The sequence below is a fragment of the Camellia sinensis genome, chromosome 15 (assembly GCF_055761805.1).
Source record: "Camellia sinensis isolate YWXY chromosome 15, ASM5576180v1, whole genome shotgun sequence".
NCBI lineage: Eukaryota > Viridiplantae > Streptophyta > Magnoliopsida > Ericales > Theaceae > Camellia > Camellia sinensis.
This window is the reverse complement of record NC_138975.1, coordinates 116,015,702-116,043,096: the sequence shown is the minus strand read 5'-3', so window position 1 is coordinate 116,043,096 and position 27,395 is coordinate 116,015,702. Positions and strand designations below refer to the sequence as shown.

General features: G+C 33.8%; 2 protein-coding genes across 2 annotated transcripts in view; one reads left to right on the top strand and one right to left on the bottom strand.

The window, feature by feature from the left end:
* The first annotated feature begins 474 nt into the window (after nucleotides 1-474).
* Nucleotides 475-12,229, top strand: LOC145813860 (putative disease resistance protein At1g50180). The gene is made up of 4 exons (XM_082910004.1): nucleotides 475-1,323; nucleotides 4,413-5,036; nucleotides 9,865-11,566; nucleotides 11,989-12,229. Exons 1-4 carry the CDS (start codon nucleotides 900-902, stop codon nucleotides 11,990-11,992), a joined length of 2,754 nt encoding a protein of 917 aa, XP_082766130.1. The 5' UTR covers nucleotides 475-899; the 3' UTR covers nucleotides 11,993-12,229.
* A 1,354-nt stretch (nucleotides 12,230-13,583) lies between these two features.
* The window catches only part of LOC114277858 (uncharacterized), a 42,118-nt gene continuing 28,306 nt past the window's right edge, over nucleotides 13,584-27,395 (bottom strand). The window contains exons 14-16 of the mRNA XM_082910009.1: nucleotides 24,718-24,860; nucleotides 24,183-24,305; nucleotides 13,584-14,011 (exon numbers count right to left, since the gene is read on the bottom strand). Coding sequence (XP_082766135.1) covers nucleotides 24,204-24,305; nucleotides 24,718-24,860 — 245 coding nt within the window. The 3' untranslated portion in view covers nucleotides 13,584-14,011; nucleotides 24,183-24,203. The remainder of the gene's footprint in view (nucleotides 14,012-24,182; nucleotides 24,306-24,717; nucleotides 24,861-27,395) is intronic.

Below are 27,395 nucleotides of genomic sequence, written 5' to 3'. Positions count from 1 at the left end.
TCACTCTTCATGTGCAGTTGTTATAGTCAAAATTTTCTAAACATAAAATATTAAAACTCAAAATTAATTTTTTCTTTTAAAAATAAATTTTCGTATATTACGCGAGTTAACAACTGGGTAAAATAGTATTTCAATTTAATATTTATTGATTAGGTGCTATATTATACTGTGTTGGGTTAGGTACCATATTATTTTACGCAATAATGCGTAAATCCAGTTGTCATACACGGTTGTTAGTCTTTTTTTAAGGTTGTTATAGTCTTTTTTTAAGATTGACTACAGTTGTTATAGCTTGATATGTGGCTGTTACAACAAATTATAAAATAAAAAATAAAAAAATTTAACGTGCCGTGTTTGGACTTGCGAGCTCATTATTGGTTTTTTTTTTAATAATTTATTTTATTATGTATGCCATAAAAGATAAAAAATAAATGTTTGGAATACCTTTTAAGAATGACCATCATATGCCAAAGTGATCTTGACTATCCACATATATATATATATATATATGAGATCCACTTATATAGTATGAAATCCATATCATGAATGATCCAAATGTATAAAGATCCTGTAAAAATTTATAGAACTGGGTCTCAATATTGTTTAAAAATAAATAACATAAGTTGACGATTCCACAGAGCTTCTTTCTCTCTGTGACTTATATAAACCCCCCCCCCCCCCCCCCCCTCTCTCTCTCTCTCTCTCAACTAAACCATCATTTTATGATGAGCCTTCCCAAGCAGTTTAGTCCAGTCTCTCCACTCACACCACATCCCAACAACTCTTCTTTTCCAACCTTCATCCTAGCCTAGGCTACTCACCCACCTACCCTTTGTACCTAGATTTTGTTGGGAGGGAGGGACTGGGATTGAATTCAGTTGAAATACCACATAATCATAATGGAAGCGCCTGTTGTGTCCTTCATTGCCAACAGACTTGGAGTTTTGTTAACTGAAGAAGCAAAATTCTTATATGGAGTAAGCGACCAAGTTGAATTAATCCGAGTCGAGTTGAAGCGAATGCAATGCTTCTTACAAGACGCAGATTATGCAACACAATCTGATCTTGTAGATGCGGGGGTCAACAACTGGGTTGCGGAAATTAGAAAACTTGCTTATGAAACCGAAGACATCCTCGAAACTTATGTCATCCAAGTTTCATCCAAAAGGAACAAAAAGGGTTTCCGAAACACCCTTAAAAGATTCGCTTGCATCTTCAACGAATGGCAAGATGTTCACAGGGTGGGATGTGAGATCGGGGCCATTAAAAACAAGATCACTGATCTCACCGCTAGTTTACATACATACGGCTTGAAAAATATAGGTAAGCCAGTTCATGCGGTGATTTTAAATTTAAGTTTTTATTTGTTTATTTGTTAATAATTTCAATTATTGTTATATATTTTTTATTGTAAAGTATATTTTCCCTCTTTTGTGATGCAAAATTATTACTAATTAAAATTTGAAATTTAAATTATGTTAATATATTCCATTAAACTTTCGTGTGACATAATCAGTTTTAGGAAAGAATAATATTCTATATTTTAATTTATTGGTTAAATTTAGGGGAAATTAAAAAGACATTACTCTACATTTGTGAAAGAATTTAAGGATAACAACAATTTGTTTGCTAGTTAAAATTGTTGAAATTTGAAATCTTAAAATAATAATGACAACTTTAACATTATAGCTCAAAATGCCCTGATGATTCCAATTAAAAATTTTCAAAACTCATAATCAAACACTTAATTCAAAACTCATAACCAAACTTTTTTCAAAACTCTATTTTTTAAACCAAAAAAAAAAATTCATTTTTTTTTTAAAAAAATTCATTTTTTTTTTAAAAAAATTGTTCTTTAAAATTATTTTTTTATTTTTTGAAAAAATATTTTTTGTCAGAAAATGATTTTTTATTTTTATTTTTGTATAAAAATATTTTTTATTTTTTCAAAAAAAATATTTAGTTATTTTAAGTATTGGCCAAATAATTTGTTATGATTTAGATATATATGAGCGATCCAAAAAATTTTAAAATTTAAAAAAATAAATATTTATAAAAATATCTTGTATTTAAAAATATTTTAAAAATAAAAATTAATTTTTAAATATTAAAAAAAATATTTAAGATATTTAAAAAAAGATAAACAAAACTAAGCCTTAAATCCCATGGGGTCGACTACATGAATCATTTTTCTCCACTCAACTCTATCAACGGCCATTTGGTTAGTCAAATTAAGGAAATTTATATCTCTATTTACTATATTCTCCCACGTCAATTTAGGTATGCCCCTTCATCTAACACTTTCATCTATTGTTACTGTATCGCATCTCTTTACTACTGCATCTGTTGGTCTCCGTTGTATATGACTAAACCATCCCAATCTATTTTCTCTCAACTTATCTTTTATCAGTATTACTCATATCCAATCACGAATATACTCATTCCTAATTTTGTCTTTTTTAATCTTGCCACACATCTAACTTAGCATCTTCATCTCAGCAACACTCATCTCATCTACATGTTGTTTCTTAATTCATCAACATTATGCCTCATACAACATCGCTAATCTAAAAACCGTTCCATAGAATTTTTCTTTTAGTCTAATGGATACTCGTTTATCACAAAATACCCCAGACGCACTCTTCCCCTTAAGACACCATGCCTTAATTTTATAGACCACATCCACACCAATCTCCTCAACTGTTATGATAATCAATCCAAGATAATGAAAATGTTCACTCTTAGGTAGTTCGTAATTCTTAATCTTCACTTCTATGTTTCTATTGTTACTATTACTAAAATTAGACTCCATGTACTTTGTCTTAATTTTACTTATTCTAAATCCTTTAAATTCTAATATTTCTCTACAAGTCTCCAACTTAGTGTTAACTCATTATCTAGTCTCATCCATTAACACGATATCATCTGTAAAAAAAAATACACAATGACACATCATCTTGAATATTTCATGTCAACTCATCCAAGGCTAATCCTTGGTGTAACTCCACAATAATTGGAAATTCATTTATCTCTCCAGCAGGCGATCTAATAGTGGTCACCACATCTTCATACATGTCTTTAATTATATCAATGTACCATTTTGTCACCAATTTCTTCTCTAACATTTACCAAATTATATTCCGAGGCATTCTATCATATGTTTTCTCAAGAACGATCAAAACCATATCAATGTCTCTTTTCTTTTTTTATATATTTTTCTATTACTCTCCTCAAAAGATAGATCGCTTCCATTGTTGACCTACCAAGCATAAATCCAAATTAATTTTCTAACATCTCTGTTAAAATATTTTTTAAAAAATATATTGCACAAATGTAGTAAATACAGCACACATTAAAAAAATAAGTAAATATTTACAATAAAAAAATTTACACTAATAAAATAAAATTAAGTAAATTTTCAAATATTTAAAAAAATTAACTCAAAACAATTTCAAAGTACAACTCAAAACTTAAAATTCTTTTCAAAACTCATAACTAAACAAGTTTTCTCTTTTTAAAACTCATTTCAAAAACTTATCTTTCAAAACACAACTCAACATTCAAATCATGTTTCTAAAATTAAATCAAACGAAGCCCTAATTTTTCTCATAACATCATTTCTCTCTCGTGTGACCTTTTACGTTGTTGAAGTTATTTCAAAATTTAATAACTGTTGATTTATATCTCCATTGTTTTGTAAAATTTATATTTTTAGAAATTTCATTGTCTTAGTCTGACTTGGTCATCGAAATTTCATTGACTAATCGAAATTTTACCGACTTGTCTCAAGTCAATAAAATTTCGTCAACTTTTTTTTTGAAACTTTATATTCATCATGGATCATATTTTATAGATTTTGATGAAACAATTCCAAAAATACAAATTTTATAATTAAAAAAAAATCATATCAAAAGTTATATAATTTTGAAATTTTTAAATGAGTTAAAAAAACTAATAGGTGATACCTGAAGCGGTATAGTAGGAATATTTTTGTCCCCATATATTTTGGAGGACCTGTATTACTATATAAAAAAAACTGTACTGTCCTTATTCTTCTAAAAAAATATTACTAGAAATCATAAACAAAAATCCCTGTAAATTTATAGAAACATATAAAAATAATATTTCACAATTTTAACCTCCACTTTTTTTAATATATATTTTATAATGGATGTATTATTATATGGTGAAAAATGATTCATAAATAGAATTTTTATATACAAAATTCATACAAACTATGTGACACTGTTAGTTTTTGACCATAAAATGAGTGATTTTTCCTCTTTAAAATGAAAGAATCACAAAAGAAAAAAGAAAATCATTTTATGTGAGTTTTTTGTATGAAAATTCTATTTGTACAATATTATTATTGAAAATTGACAGTTGGAAAGACTAAACTAATACTGCTATAGGTGAAGGCATAAGAAGTTCTACAGTTGAGAAGCAACAAGAATTGAGGCAATCGTATCAGCATGTTGTTGAAGAGGATTTTGTTGGGTTTGAGGAAGACTTGAACACGGTTGTGAAACATTTGGTGCAAGTTGATGACTATACTCCCAGTCGAGTTGTCTCTATTTGCGGCATGGGTGGTTTGGGGAAGACCACTCTAGCTAAAAAAGTATATCATCACAAAGATGTCCAGAGTCACTTTGAAGGTTTGGCATGGGTATGCATATCTCAGCAGTATAAAAGAAGAGATATTCTGCAAGAAATCTTCATCAATCTTGTTCCAGAGAGGAAGGAATATGTTGTTCGGATGACAAATAATGAGTTGTTTGAGCAACTTTATAAAGTCCAGCAGAGTAAAAAATGCCTAGTTGTCCTGGATGATATTTGGTCAATAAAGGCTTGGAAGAGCTTGGAGCCGGCCTTCCCAAATGGAAACACGGGTAGCAAAATATTGCTAACGACTCGTGATAAAATATTGCCTTCACAGATAGATCCACACCCTATTGTCCATGAACCCCAGTGTTTAAATGACGAGGAAAGTTGGGATCTACTTCAAAAAAAATCATTATTAAGAAGAGGTGGTAGAGGTAATACTAATCAGTCCACATTGCTATATATTTTGATACAAATTAAAATATTTCCATGTTAGTTTTCATATCATTTGTGTGATCTATTATCATCTAAAAAGATTAATGATTCATGGGCAGAGATTTGGAAAAGATGGACAATACTTTAGCTCTACTGGCCATAGGTCGTACCAAATGTGTTTAGAATATTCATTTTACGAAAACTACATAAAATTGAAAACATTCAAGGAGTTACTTTCTAGTGAGATAGAAAATAAAATTTTACACAAACATGTTTGCACTCCGCACCTTTTCACTTGCATCTCATCACATAATCACTTGCACCCCATATTTTTATAATTTTTTTTTTCTCTATCCCATTGTGTTGTAATTCCCCCAAGTTTCAATAGTTGGAATAGGGAAGGACTTATTCAAAAAAACTCAAATTAATCAGGCATTCAAAATCACATGATCCATAGTTGTTTTCTAAAAATAGATAGTATATTATCAAAATCATATATTTAAAAAACTAAATAAATATGATCTTATTATTATGTGGTTATAAATATATGATTAATTATGATTTTTTTCATAGTTCATTTATTCGATAAATCTTACAATATAAATGACTCAAATAATCGAAATAGACCCAAATTGCCCCACACGAAGGGTTACAACAGCATTCCCAAGACACCAACAACAACTCAATGGTTATCAAACATATAGATACATAAAATTTATACAAATATATATATATAGGATAAACTATCAATAGGTCATAATAGTTAGACTTAATTTTCATTAAGTTCAATTAAAAATAAATTTTAGTAAAATTGTCGCTAAAAATATTTTTTTGTAACAATTTTTTTCATGTTGCTAAAAGTTGACAATTATTATTATTATTTTTTTTTGTCATAGTTTTTATAAATTATCGCTGAAACTTACAATTAGTGACTTTTTCTGTGACGAATTTTTCAAACTGTCGCTGAAAATTAAAAATTAGTGACTTTTTTTAAAACTGTTGCTAAAACTTATAACTAGTGATATTTTTTGTGACAAAATTTTCAAACCGTCACTAAAAATTAACACCTATTAAGACTTACATATAAGTTCTTCATATATATATATACAGATATATGATGTGACATATTTAAGTCTTCTTATTTTAAATCAAAAGACCCACTGGATGGGTCATGCTATATGCAAGTTATGACATTTATAATTTTGATTATAAAAAATGTCATAACTTGATTATTTTCAATTATAATTTAAAAAAAAAAAGAGTCATAACTAAACACAATAGAAGGTATAACTAAAGACATTTTAAATCATATCTAAAATAATGTCATAATCAATATCACAATAAATAATAAATACACAATGAATTATAACCAAATCATAACTAACAACACAATAGCTTATAACTAAATATCACAAAAATTACATACCTCTAAAGTACAATTTCCCCCATTTAGGGTGGCCTTTATTTCAAAAATACAGTAAATTAATGATAAAATAGCATTTCCATCCCCCAAAAAAATGTGGTCCACGCATTTCACTTAGAAAGAAAAACTACTTCTTTTATGTAATTTATTAATGCACAAATTACCTACACCTCCCTTGAGGTTTAACAAAATTACAGATTCCCCCCTGAGATTTTAAAAATTACATCATGTCTCATTGCAATTAACGGCGTTAACAGATATCATAAATTGAGTAAAATGCCCTTTTGACAAATTAGGGCAAATTACCTACACCCCCTTGAGGTTTAGCTAAATTATAGATTCCTCCATGAGGTTTAGCTAAATTACAGATTCCCCCCTTGAGGTTTAGCTAAATTATCATTTTTAAATAAGTTATGAAATGCAAAATTAAAATGGAAAAACGATTATCACACTACAAAAAAGTAAGGTTTTTGAGACCAAAATTAGGGATAATTATTTTTAGAGGACCAAATATTTTTGTTACGAAAAATGTCGTTATTATATTTTTAGCAACGAAAATTGAACATTAGTGATTAATTATTATATTTTTTGTATCAAATTTTTTGTCTCAAAAAATAAACCATTTTGAGACCAAATTATTTTGTTCCTAAAAGTCTATTCATTATTAACATTTTCAAAATTTTATTGCTAAAAGCCTTATTTTTTACTTTTCAAGGTGACCTTTTAGTGACTATCCTCATGATGATAGAAATTAGTCTCTAAATATATTTTGTAACAAAGTTTTCGCTTTTAGAGATCAAAAAAATTGATTACTAAAACTCTTATATGTTGTAGTTTCAGATGGTGAAAATATCATGAAATTAACAAATAATGAATTAAGTTAAAAGAAATGGCTTGTCAAAAAAATTCTTAGAATATGCTTAGTTTGATTTTTTTTAATTTTTTTTTTAAATTAAAATTAATTTGGTTAAGAAATAAAAAATAAAAAATAATTATTATTTTTATATAGTTTTATCTTTTGAGTGGTTAGAAATAATTTTTGCAAATTAAATATATATTTTTCATATTTATTTTTATTAAATTAGTTTTTTTTTTTTTAAATTCTGAATTTTTTTTTCTATACAATAAATCAAACATGGTTCCAAAAACTTAATTTATTTTTCCGTCTAACGTAGTTTTTTATTAAATTTTGTTGATTTATCAAAGGGATTTCAGCAGAGGCAATATCGTCCATCAATTTATATTTTGGTGATATCAACTAACCATTCTTAACATTTAGTTAACGGTAAGGGTTAAATTGTTAAGCGAATATAAATCTCGAGAGGCGGGATGTAATTTCTGAAACCTCAGGGGGGAATCTGTAATTTAGCTAAACTCAAGGGAGGTGTAGGAAATGTGCCCTTTATTAATCTAAAAGAACTGAACATAATTGGATGCTAAAAAATTTAGTGTTAATTATAATAACATCTCGTGAACTAGTACTGGATATTAATATCCTCTTAAACTAAAAAATTGTACAGTTAAACATTTTAATTTTAAAATATCATACAAATATCTCTGTTTAGAATTATTAGGTGCTTTCAAAAATACCATATTATCTGCATGATCTACTCTCGGTCAATGAGTAACCGCAATAAAAACTAAATAGTCTTCATTTGTCTATTAACTACCCCCACGAAGATGAGTTAATAAGTTCCATTCATAAAAGTTTTTGCTATGCAATTAATATGAAACACCATATTGATAATGACACATAATACTCAAAGACTAGTCACTAATTATGGATTCATGTATGATAACTTTGTAATACTAGCTTGAAGAATGGAATCTAAAAGGAAGGTTAGGGTACATACATCACTCTTTTTATTTATTTTTTATTCGTCTTTTTATAACAAATTAAAAATTAATTAAAATAACAAATTCTCAAACGGGCCACAGTTCACTTCTTGGCTCCTTAACATCACTCTCTTTGCACCAAATGCATGCATGAGTTTAAGCTTTTTCTTCTTCTTTGTTGACATAGAACTTTTGATTAAAAAGATGCAAGTATCAATGTAAACAGTGCTGACTTTGAGGCAAAGTTGAGGACGCGGCTGTTTTGGACCCCAACAATTGGTTTTAAAAAAACAACCGTGATTGGTAGCTCGAAACCCAGCCCCCCGAATCGCCCTAATTTGAAAAACGATGTCATTTTTGCAATTTTTTTTTTTCGGTTCAATCAAAAACGAAGAAGAAGAAGAAGAGAAGAAAGAAGAAGAACTGGAGGGGCCATCAACCAGGGGAGAAGGAAGAAGAGGGAAGAAGAAGAAGAAGAAGAAGAAGAAGAAGAGAAGGGAGGGGCCATCAACCAGGGAAGGAGGCGCGGCGGAGGCCGAGCTGCTGCGACGGAGAGCTACGATCGGCCGACGATCAGCCGAGCTGCAACGGAGAGCTGCGATCGACCGATCTTCTCTCTTCTCTCCCTCTCTCTCTCTCTCTTTCCCTCTCTCCTCTCCTCTCTCTTTCTCCCTCTCTCTCTCTTGCCTTCCCCCTCTTCATTTTTCGGGGGATTCGGGGGGATTTTCGGGGGAAAAATCATTTTCCTTAAAAAAAACTATCCCTTAAATAGAAACAAAAAAAGCTTGTTGATGTAGTAAATTATTTAAAATTAACGGATGATTAATTTCTAAATATATGGTTTGTGTATAGAATGTTATTGACTATCCTTGCTACAGTTGTTTCTAAAGAAATAAACCTTTTAATATTGAAATTGATTAAATCTTTCCTTTGGTCAACTTTCTCATAAGAATAATTCAATGGATTTGATTGTTAAATTGAATTATGCAAGTTTGATTAGTAATTTTACAACTACTAATTTGAGTTTTATACTCGAGAATACAAAAGTTCAAAAATTTTAAATAAAATTTAAATTACCAACCGATTTGATTTTGTAGAAGAAATAAACTTTTTAAAATTGAAATTGATTAAATCTTACCTCTGGTAAACTTTGTCACAAGAATAATTCAATGGATCTGATTGTTAAATTGAATTATGCAAGTTTGATTAGTACTTTTACAACTACTAATTTGAGTTTTATATTCGAGAATACGAAAGTTCAAAAATTTTAAATAAAACTTAAATTACCAACTGATTTGATTTTGCAAAAATAAAATAGATAAAATAAAATAAAATAAAATAAGATCAATCCATATTACAAGCTCGCTTTAGAATTATCTATCTATATATCTATAAAAGGCCCACATTAAAAAACTTGGTTTGGGTGTTGAAAAAGTCGGCAAATTTTCATTTTTTATTGCTTATTCACGCATGCATTCATTAGTATTTTCATTTTTGTTGTTTTATAGACTCTAGGTAATAATTTATTTTTTGTTGTTTTTAAATTTTGCATTTTGTTATTTTTGCAGACTCTGGAGTGCTTGACACAAATATGGAGGCAATAGGGAGGAAAATGGTAAAGTTGTGTGCTGGTTTACCGTTAGCAATCATTGTACTTGGTGGACTTTTGGCAACAAGGCATACATTAAGGGAATGGGAGGTTGTATACCAAAATGTTGGTTCGCATAAATGGAGTCACGGTCCCACACAACATGACAATGGAGTATTCAAGGTGTTAGCTTTAAGCTACCATGACTTGCCTTATCATTTGAAGCCATGTTTTCTATATTTTGGTCACTTTCCGGAGGATTATGAGGTAGCTGCTGAAAGACTATATCACTTGTGGATAGGTGACGGTATAATTGTAGATGATGATAGAGTGGGAGATGAAACAATAATGGATGTGGCAAAACGTTACTTGGGTGCGCTTGCACAGAGGTGCATGGTTCAAGTACAAGTAGAGGAGTATACTGAAAGGATCAATTATTGCCGCATTCATGACCTTATGTTGGAGCTGTGTTTATCAAAGGCAAAAATGAATGATTTTCTTGGGATCATTCATCTCCAACGTGAAACTGATCTAGCTAATTGCTTTTCCACCACAACATCAACAACCACTGCTCCTAAAATACGCAAACTTGCAATTCATTTGAATAGGGATGTCGAAAGAGTTGTCCTCCCTGAATTGGAGACAACTAAACATCTAAGATCCTTACTGTTCTGCAATTCAATGAGTGTCAAGGAGGAGTCTTCAACAGAGTTGAACTCCCATTTGAAGCACTTCAAATTGCTTAGGAATTTGGATCTTGAAGGAATGAAGTTTGATGAAAAGTCAGTCGAATCAATAGGCGACCTAATTAGCTTGAGGTACTTGAGGTTTGGATGGTGTTTGATACTGAAATGGCATTCGTCTATCTGCAAGTTGAAACACTTGCAAACCTTGGATTTACGATTTTGCAAGTTCAACTCAGGTGAAGTAATAGTCATACATGGAATGGAACAATTGAGGCATTTGTATATTTCGTGGATTCAAAATCTCAATGTTAAATACAAATTTGATGGGTTGAGCAACCTCGAAACATTAGGAGGGTTTCACACGGTGTGTTGTGACGTCAATGATCTGTGTAAATTGATCAATCTTCGGCAGCTAGAAGATGCAACTTTCGAGGTGGTGGACAATCAGGACTTTGCGGCTTTCATCAACTACCTAAGCATCGGTGCCGACCACCTCCGACAAACATCCTTAGCAGTTGAATTTTGCAAAAAAGAAGAAGAGTTGACTCTTCTCAAACAACTGTTAGGGTGTCACCATCTTTACCAATTGACAATTGCTGGAATTATTCCCGGGTTACCAGAGTACTGCCAGGGTTTCTCTCCCAACCTCATCGACTTAGGGTTGGAGGGATGTAACCTTGAAGAAGACCCTATGCCAACATTGGAGAGGCTACCCAACCTACAAAATCTCGAGTTAGGTGAGGATGCCTTTGTGGGGGACAAAATGGTTTGCTCCGCTAATGGTTTCCCCCAACTGAAAACCCTATCTCTCTCTGGGTTGCAAGGCTTAAAAGAGTGGGAGGTGAAAAAAGGAGCCATGCCCAATCTCTCTGCTTTACGAATTGTTTTTTGCGGACTAGAAATGGTTCCAGAGGGTCTGAGATTCATTGCTACCCTCCAACAATTTACAAATTACAGTAATCCTTTCAATTTACATGTGTCTTCCGTCGACATTTGGTAAATTTCTTAATTCTGAATAATCCTGTCTTTCACAAGAGACGAAACAACTGTTGGGTCTCTTATCATTTCTTTCACATCCCCCTCATTAATTCTCATCATAAAATTTGTTGATATATATATCTCTCTCTGCTTTTTTGCCTTTATTTTGGTTTTGGGGTGGACAAATTATCATAGAATCAAAAAAAACTAAACCAAACTGAAATTATTGGGTTGGTTTGGTTTTTTTTTAATGCATTGGTTTAGTTTTGAGTGTTCAATTCTATAATTCAATAGGATTGGATTAATTTTTGGTTTAGGTTCTATTTATATCGAACAAACCTGATAATAAAATCTATATATTTATTTATAATATAAGATTCAATCCATATAATGGACTTGATTGCAACTAATCATTTCTCACTATTTATTTTGATTTTCAGTTAATATTGAGAAGCATCAGAAGAAGAATGGGAAATGGAAGAAGAAAATATTAGAAGGTAGAGTTGGAATTTACAGTGCTTAATTTTATTTTATGAGTTGTGTTACTGGATTTGATTTATTTTGGTTGTATTTAAACTTGAGTTGGACTTCACTATTCTATTCACAACTGTTGGCTTGTATTAAACAATATTTATTTTATGTTTGTGTTAAATTTAAATATTAAAGACTTGTTTATTTTAATTATTTGGTTCAAATGCATGATTCATTTAAATATGTTCCAAATTTAATATCAACTCAAACCAAACTGACCCAATCACACCCCTCTATTGGTTCATATCCATAAAAAAAATAAATAAATAAATAAAAATTAATACAAGACTTGAGCAATAAAAGCTCAGATTTTTTATAATATATCCCTTATAATAAGATTTTTTTAAAAGAAAACAAACAAGCTCAGAAGTTTTATTGTGAGGAGAACAACATGTGCAACAAACACAACCCAATTACTGAATAGCTAATTTTATTTTTTTAACTTTTAAATACTAATTTTTTATTCAAAATTCTATTTTTTGAAAGTAATTTTTGGAATACTTTCATCAAAATCCATTTAGTAAGAGTTCGTATTGAATATGCAATATTGAAGAAAATGTTATTTATTTTTTGAACAATGAAATTTTTATTATCTATGAATAGAGAAATTTCATATTAAAAATTAAAAATCCAAAATTAAGTGCTACAAAATGACAAAACCATATTTCATTGTTTGTAGATTAGAAAGAAATTTCACTATCTATTGACATCAAATAGAAAATTTTAAACTAGAGGAATAAAATGCAAAATTAGCATTGGTTGCTAAAAAAATTGCGATAAAAAGAGGCATCATACTCACTATCAAGTACAAACTTTTGTTATGTATGGTGTTTTTTTCTTTTTTGTTTTATTTCGTCCTATGCTCATTAATTTGTGTTTTAAGAGAATATCATTAAAGAACTAAACGAAAATTTTTATATTTTTTTGAATTACCAATGCTCATGCAATGCATATGCCATATGACCCTTCTAACAAATAAATTAGCACTCAATTGAATGTAGTAAATCAAAATTTCAAATGTAAAAACAATTTGTTACATGTGGACATTTTGGTTAAGATCATGAAAGAAGGATATTTATTTTTTTAAACTGTATTTAGGTCATGAACTTAAGTGGTATTTAGAAAAGACAAAATGAAAAACTCCATAAAATGTACATGAAATATAACTAAATTTTACTTATTTTCACCCACCTTTTTCTCTTTCCCTCTTCAATTCTATAATCTAAACACAGCCTTAATATTTTAACGAGACTCAATGGAAACACCCATGTCCAACCCTTCCTACTTAGAAACTTTTGGGTGCTAGATATCATCTTGCCAAATCTCAGGGAGGAATATGAAATTAACCTCAAGACTCCGTTAAGTTTTGAACAATATATTAATCCATACTTGCTGAAAATTTTCTTTTATAGGAATTAACCTACTAAAATTTTACATATCTCCTCATAATCTTAATGAGAATTTTTCACTAAAATTTTACAACTTAGTGATACAATCACATATAGAAAGGTAAAGCAGCTCCTGAAGGTAACATAATCGAAAATTATCACAAAGTTATGATTCAGTCACACGTTGAGACTAAAACGGGCAAACTATCAATTCAAACAGGTTCCCAAAATTCATGGTATAATTTCTAAATGATCAATGTATATATGTTGGGCAGCCATTTGCTAGTTACTTGTTACACCTGTGAGCAAATCAGTATAATCACAATGGAGATAAAACTTTGATCTTTACTTTGAGAACCCCATGTGCTTCATTTGCTTAATGTCAAACCCTGATTCCTTTGAACACCATCTATTACTCAGAGTCAGAATCTGATAGTGGCATCTGGTAAGCATCTTTTGGTTCTGTGTCAGTGATGGAAGGAGGACAATCTTGGTTTGACACCACTCTCTTCTTGCGTCTCTAATTTGGTCTATCTTCATCATCCTGGAAATTTTCATATGGTGATTGAGCAAACATATAGAAAGCAGAGGAAAATAAAAATGCATAAAACAAATGCTGTTTTAACGTACAAAATGCTTATGCAAGTCCCACTGCAGTGAATTGGGCAGTTGTGTATGCATAGCAATATTAAGATCACTGGCATTTATGTTCGTTAGTTGTAATTATGTGTTAAAATAGGAATTAATATTGGAGATTGATGTCGACTGTAAATTGTCTTTACTAAGTGTAAATAAAAAGTAGCAAAATAGATTTGAATTGTTTTTGTTTCGTTTCTATTAGCTTTGTATGTTTGAAAAGGTTCTATTTCAGTTGAGTGTGAGGTTCTTCCCCAATGGGTAGCGAGTTTCTTACAAGTTTCTTCCTTGAGAGTGGAGAACCGCATTTCTGAGTAAGAAACGTCAACCAAGAAGGAAATTTTTGCTACTAAGTGAAAAGCTCGATAACTTAAGCTAAAAATGCCGATTTACCTTTGATGAGGGCAAGCTTCCATCTCTACAATGAAATTTTTTGACGCGTTGAGGAGAAAAGTATTTACATCATATTTAATTTTTAATATTTGTTTACTATTTTAATATAAAATTCAAAATTCTAATGCTTCAAACACTTTGAGGTTTACGCCTCTCCTCACGAGGGAAAAAATGCCTCACATTATGCATTTGCCTTTAAGAACTTTGGTAATTAGTAGTAAGAGGTACCAAAAGGAGAAATATTGGCAGTGGGGCTAAAAATTATTCAGATTTCGAGATTGGGAACTATATAACACATAACACCAGCAGCCTCCAGGTAGTTCAACACAAAGTGAGACACAATTTCCTTTTCCAAATGAATCAATATGTCCTTGAAAAATGGTGGGGGATAACTGTTAAAGAAAATTATTAGAGAATATCAATGAAGGAACACAATAATACAGGAATGATTGGTGGTGAGGGAAACAAGTTCAACTAGCAAGCAATAGATTCCCAATGAAGGAACAATCATACAAGAATGATTCGTGGTGAGGGAGACAGAAAAAACCTTCTTTAGGGGTTTTTTTTTTTTTTTTTTTCTTTTTTAGTGTCTGTGAGTTTGGGGTGGGGTGGGGTGTTGCTTTTTCAATGAGAATGACAAGTCTAGAAATTGCAAAGCTAGAAAATATGAATTGTTCAATGAGATGATTCAGAGATATGCTCAAAGCTATCACTCAGTACAATAATTTGTTAGGGGCAGAAATAAAATGACAATGAATAGGCAATAACATGGCCGTCAAGAAAATAAAATAAAAAAAAAAACAAAACGAAAAAGGCTGCTACCCACAAGGTATATGTGACTGCATTTGAACTAAATGAAGGGAAACTTTGAAGAATATGTTGTGAATGGGATTTATACCACATCCCACCAATGTGAACAGAAGCACACAACGCACACACCAAAGAGAAGCAATTAGACACAGATTTTGTGTTCGGCACCAATTGCCAACATCCACAGGAGAGAGATTCAACTATGAATAAAAAATAGATAATACAGGTGAGATGGTTAACACGCTCAAAACCCATATCACTACTAGAATCCAATGCTCAAGAGTAGTTGATCCATTGATCACTCTAGTGCCTTATCGGTATTTTTTGTCACCCCTTACATAGCTATTTTATCCTCCTCTTAATCTCACCAAAACATAGTCTCCGTGACTATTTATAATAGTCTATCCACAAAAAACCTAGTTCCATAAAATTAGGTAACCAAAATGTTAAAACCTATCACCTACTTCACCCACTTAAACCTACTCCACTAAACCTAACCCACTACACCACTACCACCTCACCTACTCCACTAAACCTAACCCACTACACCACTACCACCTCCACTTCACCTACTCCTTACCTACTACACACTCACCCTCTTCTATATATAGGAATCATGAATCATTGTAATATATATAACATTATATCAATCAATAATACATAAATTCTTACATGGTATCAAAGCAAGGTTAAGAAGCTAGTAATTCTGCTTCACCGGCGGGCGGCAACCTCGCCTTGGCCGCCCGCCGGACCTCTACACATGCCTTCCCTCTCTCTCTGCAAGTTCAACCAACCTCCATGGCTCTTCTAGCTCGAAACTCACATTGAATGGCCCTAGTCGCATCACAGAGATCAGCAACAATCCCCACAAGATAACTACTTTGATTCAATCTCTAACCCACAAAACTTCCAGACTTGAGATCCGGAGAATACATATGCTTAATCGCATCATCAATCAATACATATGCTTAATCGCATCATCAATCGCACTTGTCTCCTCAACACTCACCACAGATCCAAGATCTTCCAAAAACAACCTTCTCGCCGTCCGCCGCCGCAGCTCTCTCGGATCGATCTTCGCCGCCGACGATCCCATCGCCTTCTGCGACGCCGTGAAGAGACAGTTCCCGTCGGCCTCCACGTCGCCCCCGTGGCTCAGCCGGAACACAACCGACGAGGACTCATCCCCTGGGTGCTTCCACAGGACTCCCTTAGCGTGGAGCCTCCGTAGATGGCTCTTTTGCTGATCTTCTAAGCCGGACACGTTTTCCCATGTGGTGGTCGTCGATGTCTGGTTAGCACGATCTACGGCTTCGATTGAATCTAGAGATGGAGCTGAGATTGGGTCCTCCACAGTGATGAGGTCATCGAATCACATATAAGCTTTCCCATTTTGTTTTTATATATATATATCTATCTATATATATATAGGAGCAGCCCATATCAGAGAGGAAGAACAGCGACCTCCGTCTGGGCCTTCACAGCTTCCATATTCACTCCCTCGGTGATACCACCAACGGCTGCACTTCCACTGGATCTCATATTAATCCCTGAACTGATCAAGCCATTGAGAGGTCTAAAAAGGTTGTCCATGAGACAATTAATGTTGGAACAGACACTGCTGCTAAAGCAATTGCCCCACATGGGCATGTCCCCCCGCCATATGCTGCTAAAGCAATTTGGTATGTTCTATTATAATATATTATATTATTATAGTATGATATATTACATTGGCCATTAGGTATCCAGCTGGTTTTGCCCACACCCATACTCTTTTTTATTTATTTTATTTTATCTTCTTTCTTTCAACCAAAAAAAAATAAAATAAAATAAAAAATAAAACAATTCACACATTCTCACCCCTTTTTTTTCTGCATGTCCTTCCTACCATCCGGGTTTGCACAACACATTTATTTTATTCATATCCGGGGATCAACCCCGATCACAATTTTACACCCAAAAAAAAAAAAACAAACAAACAAACACACCCACACACACAACAACCTCATCCACAGGCGGGATTTTTCTTCTCTACTCTGCCGCCGGTCTTTTCTTCTTGCCTCCGTCCTGGGCGGCCCTTGCCGTTGTTACCTCCGTGTTTTCCACGCCGCCGAGCACGTTCACTCCCCCATACTCCTCCACTGCAGCATATGGTGGACCTCCAAATCGGAACATTACGGTGGTCTTCCGCTTCAGCTCCTTGTTTTCTGCCTTTAGCACACTAATCTCTGCTCGCGCATCCTTATACATGCGTTGGAGCAGAGCCAGTTGGGCGTTTAACTGCTGCACCTCATTTGCCCTACTCTGCAGCCGGTTCGACAAGTTTGTAACCGCAGTCATGGTTTCCACACATGACTTCAATGTATACTGATTGGCTTCCACATCCGACTGCACTGCCATTCTTTGCTCCACAGACCGCATCGGAAAGTTCAACGGAGCAGACTCCGGGGTGCTTGGTTGAGGTTCCAGTGCCACCGCACCAGTTATCTCTCTTGTTGACTCATTGAGGTCGGGAAAGAGAGTGAGCAGACCACGGGACGAAGAGGCCATATTCTGAGTAGCTGAACGGGAAGACGAGGCCATGTTATGGGTTGCTGAGTTTTTTCAGAGAAGGGTTGGATCCAGAGTATTTCCAGAGTATCTCTCTCAGAACACGAAGAATTTTTCAAAGGAACACGAAGAATTTTTCAGAGGTTTCTCTCAGTTTTTCTGTCTCAACTTCTGCCTCAGCCTCCGTCTTGGTTAAATAGCCGAGGCAGCCACGCGTATCGCGCGCCACTTGATGCCAGACGACAAACGGGCGCGCCAGCCAAGGCACTCACGTGCCTCGCCATCATGTCCGGCACACCTTTTTATGGAATGGGCACGCCTTTTGATGGCACGCCTTTTGACAGATTGGGCACACCTTTTGAGGGTGCGACTTTTTAGGGGTCCGACAAGACTCTGTAAACTGTCCCGACATTGATTTCGGTCAGCTCCTTTATGGGTCCGACAAGACTCTGTAAACTGTCCCGACATTGATTCCGGTCAGCTCCTTTATGGGTCCGACAAGACTCTGTAAACTGTCCCGACATTGATTCCGGTTAGTTTCTACAAGGGTCCAGCAAGACTCTGTAAACTGTCACAACAACTGTCACAACATTGTCAGCTACAACGGTCCGACATGACCCCATAAACTGTCTTCTACATCGGTCTGACACCGCCATCCAGTGTCCTCTACACCGTTATGACACCACCATACAGTGTCCTCTACAACGTTATGACACCCCCATACAGTGTCCTCTACAACGTTATGACACCACCATCCAGTGTCTTCACCAATAGTCTGACACGACCATACAGTGTCACCTATCCTCTTTTATTTTTATGTATTTTCTTGTTTTGTAAACTCTCTCCAAATTCAAGTTGATTAGTTCCTATCCCCCTTGAGTTTGCGGGGGGCTGTTAAAACCTATCACCTACTTCACCCACTTAAACCTACTCCACTAAACCTAACCCACTACCACCTCACCTACTCCACTAAACCAAACCCACTACACCACTACCACCTCCACTTCACCTACTCCTTACCTACTACACACTCACCCTCTTCTATATATAGGAATCATGAATCATTGTAATATATATAACATTATATCAATCAGTAATACATAAATTCTTACACAAAACCTACACATTGGGTTTCCCAATAGATTCGGACTCTACTATCCTAACCCAAATACATGCTTAAACTAATCTAACAAATGGTGGACTAATCCTAACAGAATATTAATATAAGTTACTTAATCAAGTAAAATATTATGCAGCCAAGACATCACATATATAAAAAATAATTAGAAGGAAAACAATGATGCTGAAAAGTAGAAAAGGGAAATAAAAGAAAGGACTAATCATGAGTCAGAAGAATATCAATGAAATTACATTGGATTGGAGATGAAGATAATAGCTGGAACAAAAAATAACAATAACAATGCTGCCAGGAGCACAATCTGCCATGACTTACTTTTTTGCTCGGTTGAGTTTGATTATTTGATTGACTTGGATGAGTTGATTGGCTCCTTCGCAGCCAGATGCCACCAAAAGACATCAATGCTCCCAAGAGCAAGACTGGGCCAGTCCGTGGATCTCCCAGGCGATTGTGGATTCCATTCATGATACTACCAATTCTCTGTTTCATTCCTGTCCCTTTGGATAGAATGGTTTTGGCACCTACTGACCAAATAGGATCTGCATCTTCGGGAACAAGTGCAGGTGTTTTTGCTCTCTGCGATGAGACAAAACAGAAAAGGTTTTAGCAGGCAACATCTTGTATGAAGGAAATGCAACTCTAAGCTCCAGAGTGTATACATCCTTAAAAAAACCACAAAGTTCAATGAGTATCAATCTAAGAAGCATGGACACTTCTAAGAACGTAACGTAACGTGCCGTGTCTGACACTCATCGAATACCTATGCAGCACGGGTGTAAGTATGGATACTGGTACGAGTACGCTAATACGGTAAAACCTTTCCAAAAAAAAAAAAAAGGATACGGGTACGGTTGTGGCACGTCAACAAGTTTTTTATTTTTCATAGTTTATTGTTTGAGATTCAACCTACAAATCAAAGTTCAATATCATAACTAAAAGGAAAATTACAAAACCAAAAGAGAAATCACAGTTCAACAACACCAATATCAAAGCAAAGTCCATATGCTATTTTAATGCCATTAAATAAGAAAAATTACAAAACTAAGTTTCATTTCAAAAGCAAACTAGAAAAATTTGGAAAGTTGAAAAATCAATTAATACATCTTTCATCTTTGACACATCAAGTAAAAAATTTGCAATTTCAAGTAAATCACAACTCTCTAATAAATTAATGTATCACTATCAATGTTCCATAGCTTGGTGTATCCCTGATGTACCCATCATGTACCTATGAAGTACCCACCTGCCAAAAAATGTATAAAGACTACCGGGTATATATTTCATGTACCTGATACGCATGCAAACCTAACGGTACGCGTACCATTACCCATTATGAGTATGGCGATATTTTCGGACACTTTCCAACACTTAGACATACATTGAACATATTACGAGTTTGAATAAATAACTTGGAATCCAATGATACAACAAAAATTAAGTAAATTTATACCTATTCTCCTCCTTTATACTTCAAAAATGAAGATATTTTACTTAAATATTTATATATAGGACATAATAATTATTTATCCTTATCTATGACATACATTTGATAAATACATAAATGAATTATATATTTTGCAGAAGTCCCCAACGTGTCGTGTCCTACATTTTTTGAAAATTTACATGTCAGTGTGTCAATGTCATGTCACATGTTTGTGCTTCTGAGGCATCAATAATGGAGTGAAGGTAATTAAACCCCTCAGCAAAATACACAAATTCATCCATTCAAGCACCAAAAGAAAGCTTAATTCTAAAAAAATTTTGTCTATGCTAACTTACAAAAAAAGGGAGCTCCCTAGAGTCACCATCTTCGATTATTTGAGAGATCCACTTGATGATTTGCCAACCAAATAAATAGAAACAACTCAACGTGAAAAGGTACACTAAATCACAAAGAATGCTGCATTTGCGTTAACTGCTCAATACAGAGTGAAATATATCTTAATAATTAAACCATGTAGTAAAATCCATCTCACAACAGATAGAAGGCCACACCTCTGAACTTTCTTCGGAACCATTGTACCTCGCAACAAGTTGTGATGCAGGATCCATATCGTCATTCAGAAATGCCTCCAACATGTTTTTTGGCTTTTTTTCCCTCAATTTTAATACTATCTTCTGTAGCATTCCTTTTGTAACGTACAATAATTAACTGTGGTATATCGGTTATATCCCTCCTAGGTCCACATGTTTCATAGTTCTCTGTTTGAGTGTGGAAAAAACAGTATCGCTGGAGAAGAAGAGAAATTTAGTGACTAATACAGTTGCAAAAGATCATTTGTTAAATGTTCCAGCATAGACTAGTCCATCATGATCATTATTAATTAAAATATTATAATCCACAATAGTAAGCACACATACTTCTACATAAAAAAGAAAAAAAACCTACAAATGGTTCTAGGAATAACAGAGGAGAGATGGAAAGATCATTCCTTCAACTGAATAAAGCAGAAGCAAACAACCTCTAATCATATGTACCATGCAGCTGTAATGACGTCTTACACAATTACTATTGGAGTTTATGAATAATTTTCACCATTGCAATACATGCCTCATATACGCAACCTGGTGAACTTTAGTTTATTTTTATTATATAACACCTGTGAGAGGAATCACATTCTGTTTCCTACACTACATAGCTTGACCTACAGAATAGTGTTATTTGTATAACTGGAGAGGAATCACATTCTTTGTACATATGGCTTGATCACAGAAATTCATTCTATGTACTTCCTACAGTTCTTTGTATTTCATTCTTTGAGATGAATCACATTTCCCTGTACATATAGCTCGATCCACATAATAGAATCAACCGACAGAAGTACAATTTTTTTGCCAAAGATATCCTCCAAAGTTTTTAAAATGACCGAGAAGCATAATGAAAAACTCTCACCTTCTTTGGTTTAATTTATGAATAGCTTTTGAGCCTTTTGTTTTTCTAAAAAAAAAATTCGGGGCGGAGGGGAGGTCTTTAGTGAACTTTTTTCATATTTTATTTTATTTTATTTTTTACTTTTTAGACGCACCTAATCTAGATGTACTTAAAAAATAAAATATTTGTAAAAAAATATGAAATTGTCTTTTAACATTTTTCAGATTTTTTTTCAAATATTTTAAATTTTAAGTGCGTCTAATTAGGCAGATCTAAAAATATATATATATATATATATATGAAGAAAAAAAATCGCTAAAGACAAAAAACAAAACAATTTTGAGTTCCAAAAGTTGGTTTTGAGCTCATATAGGATAACGATGAATGATGAATACTTTTAATTGGCCATGTCTCACACGGAGAACATAATCTACTACACCAAACAATTGAGGTGTATACATGCTTTGCACTAGACGGGCCATGGCTAAATATGTATATACCAAAGCCTTTAAATGTGAATGCGCAAGTCTCAAGGCATCAACACATATGCATTTCAAACTTCAAATTTTTATATTTAGTGAGAAAAAGTTATTTAAAACTAAATTAAAAAAAACAACGCCCAATTAGTACACATTAATTTTAATTTTATTCAAAATTAAATATAAATGTATAAATACTTTTCTCCTCAAGGCGTTGAACATTTCATTACAGAATAGGAAACTTGCCCTCATCGAAGATGAACTTGACATTCTTAGTTTCAGCTATTGAACTTCTTACTTGAGTCTTTGCTTTATATTTTTCTTGGTTTTTTCCATCGAATATGATGGTTATAGAAGAGGTTCTTATTTTATATGTCTAAATATAAACTAGGTATTAGAAAATCAACAAAAAAATAAAATAAAACTAGGTATTATAATAAGCTTAACAACAACCCAAGACAAGCTCTCCATATACATATTGTCACATGGGATTGAGGTACGAGTATCGGGTGCAGGTGTGTATCCAAGCGTCAAACCTTCATAAATTTAAATCTTGGGATACGTATCCAAAATTAGATATGGGCATTGGGACACGAGATATGCACATATATATATTATATTTTATATAATATTCTCGGATGAGATGTGGTAAATTGAGTAGAAATATACTAGAAATTAAATAAGATATAGGAAAAATATGAAATTTCTATATCTAATTCATGTGAGAGGCTAAAAATATTACTTTACTAATAAATGTGAGTTTCTTCTTCTTCATGTATTGTCACAAATTAAAGCATCTGAGTGCCTAAATTGGGTACAAGTGTCAGATACATCTCACACTCTTACCAATGTCATATCCAGTGGACACGGGTACTGTGGGGGAAATAGAAGAGTCCATGTAACACAGCTCCTCATATTTATGTGCAAAAGGAGTACAAGGTGCACGTGTTGCCCGCCTCAAACTGTGATGTGCAAGTCTTTGGAGAGTTTCACCCAAAAATAATAAAAAAAACTCAATGCATTTTACCTTAGCCTCACCTCGAAGCTAGCCTCAATACATATTTTAAATACACAATATATTTGTATAACATGACATATTGTAGGATTTGTGGCTCAAATCATACAATAACTTTCTAAGATTAATAACACATATTTTGAAAGATTATTAAAAAGTACTAGTAATTTTTTTTTTTTTTTCACGAAAGGAACAGAAGAGCCATAAAAATGAGAATTATATCTTAAAATTCCAAATCAGTGACAGGCCTCTATAATCTTCTCAAAAAACCATATTCAGATGTCAAAGGTTTTATGAATGCAATCAGATTCTTGGACATTTCCAAAAGTTTCAGGCAGAAATTCTCAGCTGCTTACAGCACGAGAGTATAGCGCATAAGGAAGTTGTGACGATGTTTTTTCATACCCTGCATTTTCAGGCCAAAGGTCACATGTGGTTTTAGCATTTAATGTTTCAGAATTTATCCTGCAATTAGATTGAATGATTTGTAATGTAAATAATTTCACATCATTTTATGGCAGTATAAATAACACTGTCAGAATTTATAACAGCAATAATCACTGACCACCTTTTCCAACTTAGGCCACCATTTGGATTAAGATACTGGCACTTTGGCAAAAATCTTCCAATGCCAATAGTGATCCCAACTAAGTTTGACAAAGAGATTAAATTTCAGAATAAATTGCTACCAAGTACCATACATACAGCATCACAAACATGACCCTCAAATTAATTAATCCATTCACTACTACAAATGTGAATTCAACTACAACTAAACTTGGAAAACATTGACATGCCAGACAAACAAAAGATGACACTTACTTGTTGGGCTTCCCCATCAAGCTAGGTAAATGTCAACCGCTTTTCCTTCAGTGCAACAGGTGCTAGCGACGACGGCTGATCGTTATCAACTGTGGACAGTGCTTCTTGGATCCTGCGCAGAGTCTTTATCATAGTAATGTACTCCATTTAGTAAACTAGAAGAATATACTACCATTTGGGCATGCATACATGAATCTTTCTGTTATATTCAATGTCAAATTCTGAATGAGTACACTTTCTGTGTCATAACTTCAAATGAACATCAGGATCTTTGCCAGGATGCATCAAATAAAGTTCTTTCACATTCTGTGTTTTCTTTCTAACCGCTTTCTCTACTATTTTCCTTAAGTTACCTTTTCTATTCTTTATTAGGTAGTTGTCTATTTTAATTTATGAAGATTTGTCTTCAAAGTTTAGAAAAATCAGCTGGCATCACTAGACAATGATTTCCCAACGAAGTAGCCAAATCATTTCTAGGAAATAACTACCAAGTGGGGATTTAATTTAACATAACAAGAAGGGCAAACAAACTCACTGCACGCATTTTGTTGAGTTCTGGGCTTGATCTTCCTGCTAGAATGATACAGCACCAAATTGCCGTTTCATTTCCAGCACGAGAATAGCCACGGACATCACAACCCAGCTCCGTGAACGTCAGACTTCTCAATTGTGGAAGCTCTAAAAATAAGGAACAGAGAATAAACCAATGTATTACAGTTAGTTTCACAAAATCTTAGAATGTATAATCGGGTTTGTGTTATACATGTATATGTAAATATATCCCAATAAAAAACAACACCTATCCATCAATATATTCAAAATTGTCAACAAAATTCAAAAAAGGATTCAATGAAGGCTCAACACCCCTCAAGATCCAATTGTAAAAGATGGTTAGAATTCTACTCTTTAAAGCAAAAATGAAAGCCTTAAGACTCTTAACACCATCAAAACTTCTTCTATTAAGCTCCATCCAGATACTCCAAAATAAAATGGGAGGACATGCTGCCAATCGCCTCTTTTTTGTCTTTTCAACTCTGGCTACCCTCCAAGAAAGCAAAAGGTCCCAAACATTTGAAAGGAAGACCCAAGCCACGTCAAACAGGACTAAAATAAGGCCCAAAAGTCCCAAAAGATTTGATCCCTCTCCCTCCTCACATATCATATAGCGATCCCGGGTTTACCCTTGTTGTACAGTGATCCGGACATGTGTCCGTAGATGTTGGTAGTTGTTTATTATCTAGTTTGCATCCTTTTTACTTTGTATTTGAGTTATAGGATGTGTTGAGCAGGTTTGTTACAGGTTGGTTGAGTTTAGAAACCAAAACTAGTTGCCCAGATTTTTACCTGTCCGCACGAGCGGGGGTTTGGGCGCTCGAGCGGGAATTGCACCCATCCTGTATTTCCTGTGCAGCGTTGGACGCTCGAGCGTGGAGTTGGCCGCTCGAGCGGGGTTGTGTGAGTGCCGCTCGAGCGGGGAGTTGGAAGCTCGAGCGGAGGCCTGGTTCTGTAAAAAGTTCTGGGAGTGTGCATCCGCCGCTCGAGCGGGAGTCTGTGAGTGACGCTCGAGCGGGGTGTTTGACGCTCAAGCGGGTCGACTGGATTTAAGTTCCGTGTTTTGACTTTTCAAATCACTTTTTCACTTTCTCTTCTCTCTCCTACTTTTCCAAAAACACCATTGTTGAGCCTCTCATTCTAGAACTCAACCTTCTCTCTAGGTTTTGATCTAGTAGGGGTGATTTGCTCACCTTTGGCCTTTACAAAAAGGTTGTTGATCGTCGAGGGCTACATTTTAATCTGAAAATTTCGGGATTTGGAGCACGTTGAGTTTTGTCATCTTCTCCTTTGGGGCTCCGAATTTGAGGTAGGGATATCCTACTCCTCTTTATGGATTTTGTCTTTAAATTTTAGTATTTTGAGATGTTGGGGTTGGTTTGGTACTTTGGTGAAAGTTTGGGGCTTTTGTGCAATTTTACAAAAGTTGGGGGTTTGTTCATAATAAACCTAGATGCATGTTTGGCATAGAGAAATGGAATTAATGTTGAATCATTGATGAAAATGGGACCTAAGGGTTGAAATGGTAATTATGGATAACGACCTAATTATATTGTTTGATTAATTGGGATAATTAATTGTGAAAAATGAGGAAATGAAATGTTGATTGAATATCCATTGTGCATTTATTTTCTGTTTAGAGATAACTGCTTTGGGCTATCGGTGGAGGATAGTCGTAATTGTTGTAGACAATGCATGATGATTAGGCAAACAGAAACTAATCAATGGAATGTGTCATGGAATTTGACGGTTGATAGAATACATTAATTGTTTGTATTGAGTGGTTGTATATAGAACCAATGTGTTTATATACGTTATGTGTAGAGGAGGAGATGGGGGATGTACTCCGCGGTTTAGGGGAAGATAGGGGATGTACCTCTAAACCGGATAGTGTTGGGAGAAGATAGGGAATGAACTCCGTAGATACAGCTCATATGCTTGTCTAGAGAAGTGAAGATAGAGCTCATATGCTTATCTTTGTGAAGTGTGGATATAGCTTATACGCTTATCTGTGAATGTGGGATATTGTTGTTATACATATCTGTTGAGAATGTGGATACAGCTTATATGCTTATCTGTGAATGCGGTGTATTGTTGTTATACATATCTGTTGAAATAATGATAGAGCTAACATGCTTATCTGTTGAAAAAAGGAAAATGAAAAGTAACTTGGACTCATAAGTCGTATGACATAAATATGTGATTTATATGAATGTATCAGTGTTGGCCATCTATCAATTGCTAATCTTTTAGTCATTGTTCATGGTTGGTTTAGTGTATTTCTACTGGGCTGTGGCTCACCCTATATGGGAATATCATTTTCAGGTACAGGTAGCATGCCACCTCCAAGGACATAGCTTGGGAGGCTAGAGGCAGACATACTTTTGTCGTTTTACTTTTTGGTGTATTACATGTAATCTCAAGCCAAGGGCTTAAAGTGTATGAGTTAGTACTCTTTTGTTGTAACCAAGTGTTAACTTGGAAAGCTGTACGCCCATAGGGCATTTGCTTTTGTTGTTAACGTGTAATACTTAAGTAAAGGAATACTGATAAATAAAGAATGAAGTTATTTTACATGTCAATGCATGTCTTATTTGATGGGTTTGATGTTATTATTTTGAGGGCGTTACATATCACTAACAACAACCCCTCTATCAATTG

Bases quoted from the DNA above. Each gene is read 5' to 3' on its own strand.
- LOC145813860 (XM_082910004.1), top strand. From the start codon at position 900: ATGGAAGCGCCTGTTGTGTCCTTCATTGCCAACAGACTTGGAGTTTTG. The intron at 1,324-4,412 runs GTAAGCCAGTTC...ATACTGCTATAG, and splicing joins ATACGGCTTGAAAAATATAG to GTGAAGGCATAAGAAGTTCT. The intron at 5,037-9,864 runs GTAATACTAATC...TTATTTTTGCAG, and splicing joins ATTAAGAAGAGGTGGTAGAG to ACTCTGGAGTGCTTGACACA.